Source organism: Urocitellus parryii, chromosome 10, assembly GCF_045843805.1.
Source record: "Urocitellus parryii isolate mUroPar1 chromosome 10, mUroPar1.hap1, whole genome shotgun sequence".
Classification (NCBI taxonomy): domain Eukaryota; kingdom Metazoa; phylum Chordata; class Mammalia; order Rodentia; family Sciuridae; genus Urocitellus; species Urocitellus parryii.
Genome location: NC_135540.1, coordinates 130,169,860 through 130,184,249, shown reverse-complemented (window position 1 = coordinate 130,184,249; position 14,390 = coordinate 130,169,860). Strand labels below are relative to the sequence as shown.

The following is a 14,390-nucleotide window of genomic DNA, read 5'->3' as shown; positions in this document are numbered from 1 at the left end:
GGGGCTGTGGCCCAGTGGTAGAGCACTTGCCTAGCATGTATGAGGCACTGGGCTTGATTGTCAGCACCACATAAAAATAAATAAATAAAGGTCCATTGACAACTTAAAAAATATTTTAAAAAATAGTCTGAAGAGATGAGAAATCTTCTCTTTCTCCTGTTGCCCATTTATTTTAACAATCTTGTGTTGAAAATGAGAGAGAATATTATTAGAGGCACTATATGGGGAAAAAAATTGGAGAATTGCTAAGCTAAACCTAGAGGAGTGCCCAGCAAGTTGAGCTACTTTCATATAAGTGTGACTATTTTAAAATGCTGATGAATGGTTTATCCTTTTAATCAAAATATGGAGACTTTTAAAAGGTTTCATTAAAAATGAACATCCCAATTGTTTCCAGGGAAATGATTTTTTGATCTTCAGGACTTTGAGATAATTGCTATTCCGTAAACCAAGGGCAGTTGCTCAGCTCTCTCTGCCGGAAGCCGGCTCAGATCGCTTCCCTCCTGTGAAATATGTGTGCTGCTGACCTGCTTTGGTGTCCCCCTTGCCAGGCTTTGGGGCACATTTATTAGAGTTGTGCACTTGAGAAGGTTAACGTAAAGATTAAAAGGCCACTCTTGATTGTTTCATCAGAAACACTGATTGATATTTTATGAACAAACTGTGAAATCTTTTAAGGAAGTACATAAAATATTCTTTGGCACATTCAGGTCTGATGGAAATTTGTCTCATGGGATGAGTGGGGCAGAGCAGAAAGAGAGAGTAATAAAGAAATGGAAAAGAAGAAATAGGGAAAGAGGAAGAAAGGGGAAGAAGTGAAATACAGGAGGAAATAATTGCACAAGGGAAAGAGAGTATATAAGAATGGAAAGAAAGGAAAGAGGAGTAGAGAAATAAGCAGAGAAAAGAGGATAGAGAAAGAGAGGAAAGGGAGAAGATAAAACAAGTAGGCAAAGAAAAAATAATAGAAAAGAGCAATGAATGCAGACGTTGAACCTGATTATTTACTGAAAAGTGCTATGCATGTAAGACATGCTGGCTTCAAGGTTCATGCTGGCAGTAATCACGATTCCAACTTACAGCAAATGGGATGAAAGGTAGCCATTCCTCAAATGGAAAGACCCTACAGTGACAGCAGTGAACTAATAACTCAATAGCACTCAAGGAACCCAGGGATGCTGGAATGTTAGACCAAGAACTGCTTTATTGGACAGCCATTGGTATCTACTGTACAATTCAGTGCTAAAAGAAACAGTAGCTTGCTTACCTCAAGATCTCTGAGCTAGAACAGAGAAATTTAGATGTTTCTAAACTTTGTAAATGAGCAAATTTCAAGTCTTTCTCTCTGATTTGCCTTCTCTTAGCACTGACTTCATTTAGCCAACATTTGGTTGGCTTTGCCTCCTTTCCTTTCCCGTTGTTGCTGCTCAGTGTGTTTCTACTGTGCAGCTGTTTCTCCTGAGACCCATAAACTACTGTAGAAGACGTACAACGATGATTTGTTAAACTAGTTGTCAAAGCCCTTTTCTCTTTATGCATGTTCATCTCAGATTACACTCAAGATTCCCTTTAATTAGCGTCCTGTGGTGAGCACCCATCTCTATCAGAGCCTCTGCTGCCCCAGTCCATCACCACAAAGCCTGGGTGTTTGTAGATGGCCAAGGTTTGGAAGTGGAAGGAAGCCCTTCTGTATAATGAGGGAGGAAAAAGGAGAAATCCTACGACATGGAGAAGGATGGGGATATGAATTGGAGGAAGGCAGACCTCCATGTACTCAGGGAAATGGTGGAAGGCTGTGTATGCGCAATGTGCATAATGAAAACCCTGTAAAAATATCCTGAAAAGTCAACTAGAGGATGAATTCTCAGAGTACCAAAGAGTAGGCAAAGTTTCTCATCTGGTCTGCCTGAGGCTAGACAAAAGCAGCAGTTGAGGTAGTGAGATTGATAGAAATCTATGGTTACCACAAGCCTCTAAAGACATGGAATTGGTCTCTTTAGAGTATAGGTTTGGGGGGGAATCAAAGCAACTTAATTTGGGTTTCCAGGAACAGCTACCTACTTCGATTTACAGATGTGTAGAAAAAAACTCTATGTGAGGTTGCTATGCTTTTTTGATACATAATCATTTAGCACTTTTAAGAATGAGTTATTTGGGGCTGGGGTTGTGGCTCAGCGGTAGAGCTTTTGCCTAGTATGTGTGAGGCACTGCATTCGATCCTCAGCACCACATATAAATAAAATAAATAAAATAAAGGTATTGTGTCAACTTATAACTGTCTATCTATCTATCTATCTATCTATATATATATATTAATTAGTTACTTTTAAATGGGTTCATGACAATGTCTTCACTCCTATTCAGACCATAAGATCTTTGATGACAGAGTATGTCTTCTCTGGCTTTTGAATAACCAGAATCATTTAGCTTAACACTAAGCTCCTACCAAGTATTCGGGAGAAATGTGTGCCTTATACATTGTTGTAACTCACTCCTTGTCTCTCTCCCCTGACCTCTGTATGCATGGGTTATCACTCCTTCTGAAGATGATCCACTAGGAAGGAGGACACCTGCACACATGGACAACAAAGAACCAAACTTGGTGACTACCTACCAGCAATACAATTTGTAGGAACTTTTCTCCAATGCCAGGAACGGAACAGAGTTACTGATGATCCCCAATCAATAAGTCAAGTGTCAGATTATAGTTAAGAAGTGAAGAGATCAATGAAGCTATTGAAATGGTGATATTGTATGTGAAGCACACACACATACAAAAGGTCCAACTAAATATTGAATTGAGTAATTTTTTTTCAGTACCTTTGTTTAACGGGCATCTACAGTGTACCAGCATTGGTATGCCAAAGTGAATCAAAGTCAAAACAGATATTCATTATATTAAAACCAGATAGGATTAGTAAGAACCACACATAGGATGGGGCTCTTTCAGAATAGTATGTTTCCCTCCCGCCCTCTCACTTCTCAAAGCTCCTCTGAGAACTGTGTAAAGGTAAAGTCAGAAAGACAGTTCTTACGTTCTTAAATCCTCTGTACAGAATCTGGAGCTCTTTCTTGGTAAATTTACTCTGGGCTTCCAGAAGCTCCAGGGCCTCAGGCCGATGCCTGACGGTGGCCATCTCCAGTTCATCTTCAACACTGTCTGTGGAGGAAAACCAGAAAGAGTCTTAAGACCTGTCCCTGCTCACCAAAGCTCATGATGAGCAATACAGGAAAACAGAGTGAAATGTTTGCTATATATCTGTGATTTGTCCCCAGAGGAAGAATCCTCACACTGCTGATAGCCGTCTTTATATTTCTCTGATCTAATGGCAAGACAATTATACATGATATTTTTTTGCACATTCTAGTGATTAATGTAGACATTACAATTCTTGTGTTTTTACATCATTTAAAAAGTATAAAATCTCACTCACAATTGAGCCTAAAATTTTGTTTGTATACCAAGTACTCTTCTAAAAATGGAACTGTAGCTTGATGAAAAACTGCATTGCCTTCTGTACCATGCAACTACAACAGAGAACTCTGCTAATGCTCTCAGAGGATTCCACTGGAACCCGGTATTTCACCTGGGGATAAAACAAAAATTTTCATATCAAGTGCTGATGAGGGTAAATAACCTGCAGCAGCCAGTTGGACTGCCATAAATCCAGTTCCATAGGTGCATACTAAAAAGACAGGGGTCTAGAGGAACTTCTAATTAGGCATGTTTGCAACCAAGAGTTTGTAATGATACACAAATTCTAATGTGTTTTATTTTGCTTTGTGAATTTCACTACAATTTCTCAAAGATGCTTTATGCAAAAAGAATATTATGCTCATATGTCTGGTAAATACTGTAATGTAATTTTGGAAAAATATATTGGAATATGTAGGTTTTATGAAGACCTGCAAAAAAGAATCCTGTTCAACTTTGCTTAACAAAATTGATCCCAAAGATATTTGTCCACTGAATCTTTCCTGCCCCCAAGTAACATCTACAAATATTTTCATATTTGCCTTAGACCCATGTAAGCACAAGTTTGGAGGTATTGGGGTATATTAGGATCTCTGTGTTTTTATCTCAAAGGAGCACACGCTTCAGTCCAGTTTCATTGCAGTGTGGTAAAATGGAGTTCTAAATGAATCCTTCCTGTTTCCATCCAGGCCACGTCATATAGGAGGAACTCAGCAGGAAATAAAAACTCCCATATGAAGGAGGCTCCATATGTAGCCAAGGCTTTCCTCCTAAGTTGCACCATTTTTGAAACAATGCTGTCTCTTGATAATATCTGCACCTATTTAATTCCCTGTCTTGCTGAGGGCATCATGGAACCAGAGCTCTTGCTTAGCAAGAAAAAGAAGGTCAGAGGGACACTAATCTCGGTACGTTGTAATCATTGCTCTCAAAGGATTTACACAAGACCTATAATGATGAAAAAACAATACTCAGAATGGTTGTGTTTGTCAAAGTGAGTAACAGGAGATACGAGCAAACATTCATTTTATACTTTTCACATCATAAAAACTTATTTGGCAGTAGCAATACAGAAATCTTCAGAATACTGATAGATAGCTTAGGATCATAGAAAGAGACACAGAAAGATAGGAAGGCCATGAGTAACCTCTGAGCTGACAAGGATAAAACTGATGAGAAAGTAAGTAGGGTGTGTACCTACAGTAATGCAAAAAGCTAAAGTAGCTCAGAAGACACAGCTAGACATTAACACATGGGCCTCAAACTGGGATTTATGGAGAAAATCAAATAAGCTCAAATAGCATCACTTCAATTTTCTTTTTCATTCCTTTCAACAAATGGGTTGATTTCACCCAAGGCATCCTAAAGTGAGAGAATGAAAGAAGATGTTGTTCCGAAGATTGCTATAGGTCCAATGTCTTGGACTCTGTTGTTTTATTATATTTCTCAACACATAAATAAATGCTATGCAACAGGCCTATTATAGGTAGATAAAATTAAGTAGAAAGTTTCTGCTTTCTAGAAAAATGGCTCATGTAAGCTTTTTCTTTGTCATTCTAAGTATAATTTCATCAACCTAAAATGATCTCCTTTCCTTTTCTACCTGCTAAAATGTATAGATCTTTCATAATGCAGCTCATATATTAATGCTTCCTCTCTACAGCTTTTTTGGATTGTTCCAATACACAGAACTGATGATAGCCTGGTCAGAGCTCCCACACCCCCTCTTTCATAGATATCTAAATAACCCTGTGACCTGTTCATGTTTGTCTTCTCCATTGTGGTCCCCTAAAGACAGAATCAAAGTTTTATATAGCTCTATACTTTCTGGACCTAACATTGTGATACCTTGCAGTCACTTAAGAATTTTCTGGTAAATGAAAAATGAATAAAAGATGATGTTGCATTGGGCATGGTGGTGCATGCCTGCAATCCCAGTGGCTCCTGAAGCTGAGGTAGGAGGATTGCTTGTTCAAAGCTAGCCTCAGCATCTTAAACAGGCCCTAAACAACTTAGGAACACCCTGTAAGGGATGGGAATGTGACTCAGTGATTAAGTACCCTTGGTTCAATACTCAGTTCAAAAAAATAAAGAAATAAAAAAGGTGCTGCTGATCAATTCCATTCCTCTGGAGCCCTTAGACCCTTTTCTATAAGAATAATTAGACATTTTCCCTAAAGAAATATTTTTTAAATTAAGTTTGTCTGTTGATAGTGAGATCTTAAGTTCCTTCTTTAGAATCACCATTTATTTATTGTCTCAAGAAACACAGCACGGGTGAAAGAAGTGGAAATTTTAATCAGATTTTCTGAACAGTCTTTCAATCATGGAATGACCTTGTCTGGACCCAGGGACCCTTCCTCCAGCAAGAGACAAAGCAGCACATTAACCCCTTGGCCTTTGCACCATGCGGCAAGTCTGAACCACACTACCGATGGTTTCTTTCTTTCTCCAGCTGTCACAGATTTGCGAATGCCAAGTCTGAGACAAAAGGCCCAAGGCTGGAGGGTCAGTATAATCGAATTAAGTGTGTGTGATAGGATGATCATCACATGCAGTATTCAAAAGGAGACACACGGGCAGTGTTTGCCTTGTACCTTACTTCTTAATGACTTTTACTTGCCAAAGGGCTGTTTCTATCCCTAGGAGGCTGACAGGATCTAGAAACATACCTGAAATCATCACCAAGCACCAGCATATGATAAACTTAAAAAGCAACACCACCAAGTCCAATCAACTGTGATTCCTGCAGGAGGACTCTGTGGGGAGCAGAGCGTGATTCCACACGGGACTGCTTTCACTGTGTGACTTGGGCTCCTTTTAAGAGCATCATTGGGGGGATTTTGATATACTGCTTAACATTTATTGAGTTCCTGCTGTATTCCAGGAGGTGGGCAAGGTGACTTTTTCTACAAAAATCACAAAACCCCCACAATGAGATAGAAATATCTATTTTTCAAGTAAATGGAGACTGAGCCCCACAGAGGTAAAGAGTTGCATGGCCAAATGTCACACAGAAGAAAAGATAGGGACATGATTGATACCAGATTTTTGATGAAATAGCTTATATTCTTTCTGCTTTCCCATACTCTCTCATAATATCAAGAGAAATAACAATGTTAACATGAAAGCCTCTTTTCTCACCCATAACTGTCAAAGTTCTCAGAAGAGTTGACAGTATTGACTGGGTCTAATTCCTGTAGTCTGCTATCCCCTTAACCTACAGCAATCTGACTTCTGGTCCTGTCACGGACTGCATTGTGGCCCCAAAATACACAGGATGAAGACTTAACCTGCTATTATGGCTCATTCAGATGTGGTTAGTCCCCCAAGGGTTTGTGTGTTGGAATAAATAAATAAAAACCACCACTACTTACAGAATTTTGCTCTAAGCTTCACGGGATATTATCTCCATTTAATTTTGACAAAAATGGTAGGAGACACTTATTGCTACCCTGATCTTACAAGGAGTAAACTTGGATTCACAAAGTTTAAATAACTTATTCAAGGTCACAGGATAAAGCTGGGATTTGATTCCTGGATTTTTGAGACCACAGATCATGAGCTCAGTCAATATGCTATTTTAAGAGATGATAACAGTATTACTTTTAAGTTTAAAATCCTAGGGGATAATCTTTTTTTTTTTTTTTTACTGTAAATGAATTAATTGGCCATAAACTCCAATGCCTAAATTTCTCTTAAGAGGAAATGTGCAAAAACACCTTGAGGAGCTCACCAGGCTCCAGAAGCTGCTGTCCTTCCTGATTATAGGATAGTGGAGGAACAGATACACAGTGAGGAGAAACTAATGCAGAGATGAATAGGGACTGTTTATATTTCTGCTTTTTGTCAGAGAGAAATATGGGGTTGGGGCTTCTGAGTGGTTTCTCTGGGACAAAAGCCAGACCTAGGTGGGACTCTAGCCTCTTAAATGTCTCAAGGTCTGCCACAGTGTAGGCACCCAGGCATCTTGCGGAGGAGCTAATTCAAACATTGTGTTTGCACCCTGAGACAAGCTGAATACAAATAGTATTTTAATACAGGTATTTTCTAAGAGATTTAATTTTCATCAGACAACAAATTCTGAGACCCAGACACTCTTGAACTTCCAGGCTGTCTCCTTTTGTTCTTTGTTCCTTAGATTTAAGTTTCTCAGGGCTGAGGTTGTCCTATGTCTGAGTCAACAGTCCCCTCAGGCCATGACACAATTGGGCTAGAAATTGGAATTCAAATCACCAGGGAACAACAGAATGAGTTTTAAAAATAGGCGTCTTTCTCCCCTTTCTTTAAAAATACAGTAGAAGCTGATTACAGCCCAACTCATAATTAGGCAAATTGAACTTTACTCAAGGTCAAAGCCGACCCTCCAGAAAAGAACTTGGAAGATCTTGCTTCACAAGCAACACAGTAGTGTGAGGCCCCCATTCCAGCATATGGTTGTGAAGAAGACTCACAGTGCAGAAATCAATCATTTTATCAGGAATAGCATCATTCCATAGAGAGCTCAGCCCATCCACACAGAGAAGTCCTCCTTGAAATGCTTAAGCCTCCCATTTTACCTGGGTACCACCTACTAGCAGCAAGACCAGTTTGGTTGCAGTTACTAACAGTGCTCAATTCAAAAAAGTGACACAGATGAATAAATATCTGAAGCACTGTACAATAATGGGCATATCTACAGGAGATTCCCGTTCTAAATGCAACATGACTTTTCTATAGAAACATATTGATTTTTCATTATGAAAAGTTCATAAATATTGTAACTTTAAAATTTGATTTGAGCTGAAATTGATTTGGCTGGCCAAAGCCTCAGCTTGCTTGGCTGATATTGCTTTATCTCATTTGTAATAACACCCCTGAATCTCTACTCCTAAAGTTTACCTTTTATTAAACTGATCTAATAGTGATTTGATCCATGTGACAATAAAATCATGGTAAGATTGATTACTTTCTGGTGACATGCTGTATGTTATTAAATATTTATAAGCTTGGTTCAGTGACAGGCATTGGAGGGAGGTTTCACAGATTGTGCTCCAGGCTTTTGCTCTCCACTACCCGATGCTGGAAGAGTCTTGGCCATCACAGTGGAGACTACCCCTGAGAACTCTGCAATAAGGAGGTGATGCTGTTGGTTTCAAGTTCAAGTCTGATATATCTGCTTAAGACAAAGCTGCCTCGAGGAATATTTACTAAGCTATTTTTCAGAGCAGTAGAGTGCTTGCCTAGCACATCTGAAGACCGGGGTTTGAAGCCAGAATTAGACAGGCAGTCGGAATATATACATAAATCAAGTCAGGCCAAATCAAGGAGGCCAATTTGAGTGAGTCCGGGAGGTTGGAGACTGCCCCTCCCCCAGGAACTGAAATACCTTCGGAGCCTTCCTCTACCCTTATCAAGATAACCTGCCCCAGTTCTAACCCGTTGCTAAAGTAACCTGTCCCAGGAATTGTCCCTCCATAGAGGAAGTTATAAAAGTTGTTAATCTGTCCTGGGCTGCTCCATTCGGTTCTTCCCATGCCATCTGCTTCTCATCTTTTGGCCATCCCACCAAGCATCTTGTGGTCCTAGTCATATAGGCAGGAAGAAGAGAGATAAAGGGAAGAGAGCAGTAGAACAAAGGAAGCCTAAGACATATAAAAAAGGCAGAACACCCTCACCTCTTGGGATACCAGGATGCCAGGATGCCAGCTATGGCCCCCTTCTCCCTCATGGGAGAAGTCTATGTTACCCCCTTTAAATAAACCCTGATTTATATGCTTGCCTCTAGGTTTCTCTAATCAACATGTGGGGGAGCAGAACTCGTCACCTGTAACCGGAGGTATCAGGTTCAGTCCCCAGTACCACAAACAACAACCATGAGCAGGGATGTGAGACCTTCAGTGCTTGATTTCTTCTTTCTTCTCCTCACTATGCTGACAGAGTTTGGCCAGATGATCAGGCGGGAAAGAGTTTCCGGGGTTCGTGAATTTGCTCAAGTCTGCACAGCTGCATAGCTGATGAGGGGGAGGCAGGACCTGCCATAAACCTTTATTCTTCCTGTTCCAGCATTTGACTTTCACGGACAGAGTTCAAACATGGGCCAGGCCCTGTGAGCAGCTCTTTAAACTCTGGCAACTTTACACTTTTATCTCAAGAAGGAGAAGGACTGGGAACCCCCTTGACTCCCCCTGTCTAACAGCCCTTCACCCATCCACCCACCAGGAGCTATTTTCAGGTGCACACTGAGAGTATATGAGCAATTAATTCCAAGCTAATCATGCACAGCCCACAAGAACATCATCAATCCATCTGAAACCCTGCAGGAGTCCTAGCCCTCCCCAGACCACTCTAAGCTATTGGAACTCCCCAATTTTTCTTATTCTAAAAGATGTTTTTTTTCAGCCTTGTCTCTGAATATATTTTGGGAACAAAAAAAATCCTTTATAATTAGCACTTTGTCCTATTTTACATTCATATATCACATTGAAAATGAAAAGTACTTCGAAAATGGCCAATTAGTTTGAACGTCTTCTGTTAGAGGTGCTTGTTGGCAATGACATTGCAATTTCTATTCTAGAAGGACTTGAATTGCTTTGCAATTTCATGTTTGAATTCAATCTGTTATAGAACATAACAACCCAGAGGTGAACTGCTGGAGCTTTGCTCATGGTACATATGAATGGATTGTCTTTATCTTATTTATAGGTGTAAACAATTCATTAGCGAGTTTAGACTTTAAAAAATAATCACCTAATTGGCATGTGTCTTCAGCATTAGTCATGTCATCACTATAGCAATTATGAAGGGCCCCTTAAAACAGGAGTATTATTTTTTTATGTGATAGAGTCTTAATTGATCTTTGGTGAGGGAAATAAAAATTATACTGCCAGATATAACACACAACTAAAATCTATAATAGAACTCAATAGGAAGCTGAGGCCGGAAAGAAGGAATAAGATGGAATTTACTCATAAAGATAGATGAAAAAATGGATACTAATAAGGGAAAGCAAAACACTGAATATGATTACGGTCAAAGAAAAAGATTTTTCAAAGGCAATGAAAAAGAGAAATGAGGAAAGATAGGGCAGATTGGTTTACTATATTAAAAACCCCATAAGAGTATTTCTCTTGAACTTTAATAGACTTTCTACTGTCTCTTCTAAAAATCTAATAAAATCAAACCACTTTGACATCATTTGCTATGTATAGGCATTTTACATAAATTAATTTGTAAAAGTACCAGCACAATAATGTTGGCACTGCATTCCTGTTATATGGATGAAGACACTGGCACAGAGAGGCTAAGTAACTTTCCCACAGCACACAGTAGCAGAGCCATGGTAAGGACTCTGAGAAGTCTAGATCTAGGGTTCATGAAACTAACTATTCTGCTTTTCTTCTAAGCGCAGAAAAGGAACGAGAACAGACAATGTCCCACTTAGCTGGAAATCAAACACCCAAATAAGAATCAGAAAACTAGTAGCAGAAAATAGAGTTATTTTGGAATTTAAAGTGGCCTTGAATCAAGCCCTTTAGCTTGTAATTTCATATTTAGATACAGAAGGTTACCTTTGGTGGTTGTTACCTTCAAAAGTGAATGTTACCTTCAAAAGCCATTGGGCACGTATGTGACAGAACTAGGCCCATACCCTGGTCTCCTTGACTCCGAGTGCAGCACTGTGCCAAATGCCTGTAACAGTTCTTTAGCTGGATTGAGTCCTCATCCTTCCTGTGTCAATGGATTTAAAGATCTTCTGATGCTGCACCAGAGGCAGGTATGGATGTGAGGGTGGAATGAACTAGAAAAAGCCTGTGAGCCACAGAGATAGTAGCTAACATTTTATGGGTGGATTTTTATAGTAAACAGAACTGTTTTCACTTTCATTATTAGTTCTAAGCATGGCAATTATTTGGTATGCAAATACCACCCTGCTCTTAGAGATGAGGAAATCCGTTTTGGAAAGAACGATGAAAGCTGTGAAAGACATAGAAAAAAAGGAAGTTATAGAGTCGGGGACTTAAACCCAAGAATACTGACCCTGAAGTCCAGAAGTGACTTGGATTGTCAGAAAACAAAGGAGGCGACATTAGTTTGAAAAGAGAAGAGAATCGCAAGAAATAATCACAACAAAATAGGCGCCAACTTTTGGTCCTTAGTCTTCAGCAAAAGGCTTACTCCCACTTTAATTTCAGGAGGTAATAGGAAGCTGATGGAGTTTTAGAGATGGTTAATTAAAAGATGTACATTTGAAAGGCCTATGGTAAAGGAATAAATATATGGGAAATATATTTAGGCAAAATATGATGTCCATTTCACAAGATGTCACTGTGTGAGTTAGAAGGTAGACAGTACTCAGACGGCCTCTATCAACTAGGGAGGTAAGGAGATTCGCTAGGAATCCACTACCGAGGGAGTTTGGGTGAGAGTAGCAGTACTAAGTTCTTGGTGGCATATCAGGGGAATGGTTTGGAGCTAAAATCTGTGTTGGCAGTGATATTGTCACAAAAACTTTTGTTATTAGTTTTCTGATTTTCATTTGGGTGTTTGATTTCTTGATAAGCAAACATCACCCTCCCTCCCTTTTTAGGATTGTCAGAAAAGCAGAATAGTTAATTGTACAATTAATTACATAATCATATAATAATAAAATGGGCATAAAATAGTACCCAATATTACAGAGTGAGTTGATTCTAGGCATTAAGTGAGGTGGTATACACGTCCAGTATATGGTGAACATTCAATTAATGATAGATCTTTTCATTATTTATAGAAGCATGTCACTGGCCTCTATGTCAACTGTTAGACTTAAGAAGCTGAACTCTTCCTGGAAGCACATGTGTTAGTCAGGTTTTTTTTGTTGCTGTGACCAAAATACCTGACATAAACAACTTAACAAACAAAAAGTTAATTTAGGTTAATGGTTTCAGAGGATTCAGACCCTGGCCAGCTGACCCCATGGCTCTGGGCCTGAGAAAAAGCAGAACATTATGGGGGAAAAAGTATGGCAGAGGAAAGCTGCTTAGCTCATGGCCGCCATGAAGCAGAGAGAGAGAGAGAGGAAAAGCAAGGGGCATGAGACGAGATGCAGTCTCCAAGGGCAACTCCTTGTGTCCCACCTCCTCCAACTATGCCCCACCACCTTCAAGCAGTGAACCCATCCAGCTCTCAATGGATTAATCCGCTGATGAGGCCCTCATGATCCAATTCCTTCCCCAAAAGTCCCACCTCTGTCCCTAGCACCTCACCAGCATTTACTGTTGTTTGTATTCTTGATCATTGCCATTCTGATTGGAGTGAGATGAAATCTTAGTGTCGTTCTGATTTGCATTTCTATGATTGCTGGAGATGTTGAATACTTTTTCACATATTTATTGGCCTTTGTGTCTCTTCTTTTGAGAAGTTTCTGCTGAGCTCTTTTGTTCATTTATTGATTGGGTTATTTATTTATTTGGGGGGTATTAAAAGGTTTTTGAGTTCTTTTTATATTCTTTATATTAATCCCATATCAGAGGAGTAACTGGCCAACATTTTCTCCCATTCCATTCTCTTCATGTTCTTAATCATTTTCTTTGTTATGCAGAAGCATTTTAGTTTAATGTCATTCCACTTATTGATTTTTGGTTTTATTTCTTGTGCTTTTGGGGTCTTGTTGAGGAAGTTAGTGCCGGTGCTCTATATGATGAAGTGTTGATCCTATGTTTTCTTCTAGAGGTTGTTATTTGATGTGGCTTTAGTTATTTGTTTTGTTAAACTAGTTTTCATGAGCTCCTTTTATAATGTATATATTGTCTTCTAGAAATGTTCATCTGGGAAATAATTTAATTTCAGGTCATATGCAAAATTGATAAATATAGTTTATTGCAAACAAACAAAAAATAGAGCACCACCTCTAGATATTACTGCATTGGGGACCAATTTTCCATGGGTACTTTTAATATCTGCTTATCTAAAGAATTAATTCTTTTGACACTATAATTTAGATAAATCAACTATGGATTCAAGCCTTCAACACATGAGCTTTCGGAAGACATTCCAGATCTAAATCATAACACACTAATTCTAAATAATTATTCAATTGCTCCAAATTTTTATTTTTTCCTGGATCTATTTCCCAATTTCTGTCACTGGACAATATATGAAACTCTCTAGGCCTTAACTTAAAAATCTATAAACTATGGGTAATATTTGCATTAACTTTATAAAGTTATTTTGAGAGATCATTTGAATTGCTTACTGGCAGGTAAGAATTAAACAATAGATGACAGCAATTGTGATTATTAATAATTACTTCCTATTATTATTATTATTATTAATTACTGCCTAATTACTCTGTGACTCTGGACTAAGTGCTTAGTCTCTGTGCCACAATCTCTTCACCTTTAAAGGGGGATAATACTAGGAACTATAGTACAATGTTGTCAGGAGGGCAAAATGAAACAATGTCTGTAAAATATTGAAAACAGCACTAGGGGAGGGCTCTGTGTGACAACAAAGCACAAGTTCTGCCCCATTTTCTCCATCAGATTGAATGACCCTGGTGGGATAGACCAGTGTCTGGTTTAATCTTGGTTGCATCCTTGGTACCTAGGATAATACCTTCTATGTAACAGTATTGAAAAATATATTACCAAATAATTAAATGACCTGAGCTTGAGTTCAAGCTCTGTTGCTTAGTACTTGTATAATTCAGAGCAAGTCACCTAATACCTCACATCCTCAGTCTCTTCATCTGCAAAATGGTAATCATGACAGAAGATTACACAGAAGTATGTATTAGAGGATTTTGAATGATACATGGTATGTCATAGAATCTGCATGTATGATTTTTGTTATTATATGACAATTTTCCATGGGTACTTTTAGTATCTGCTTACCTAAAGAGTTAATTCTTTTGACACTATAATTTAGATAAATCAACTATGGATTTTATTAC

The 14,390-nt window shown here is 38.8% G+C and overlaps 1 protein-coding gene across 3 annotated transcripts in view; it reads right to left on the bottom strand.

Annotated features, from left to right (window-relative positions):
* The window catches only part of Kcnip4 (potassium voltage-gated channel interacting protein 4), a 479,245-nt gene that overhangs the window by 98,522 nt on the left and 366,333 nt on the right, over positions 1–14,390 (bottom strand). For 2 of the 3 annotated variants that reach the window (XM_026403138.2, XM_026403133.2), the window contains exon 2: positions 3,036–3,160. In XM_026403138.2, the coding sequence (XP_026258923.1) occupies positions 3,036–3,160 (125 nt within the window). Of the gene's footprint in view, positions 1–3,035; positions 3,161–14,390 lie in introns of those variants that run through there. The other variant, XM_026403166.2, reaches the window with a different exon arrangement.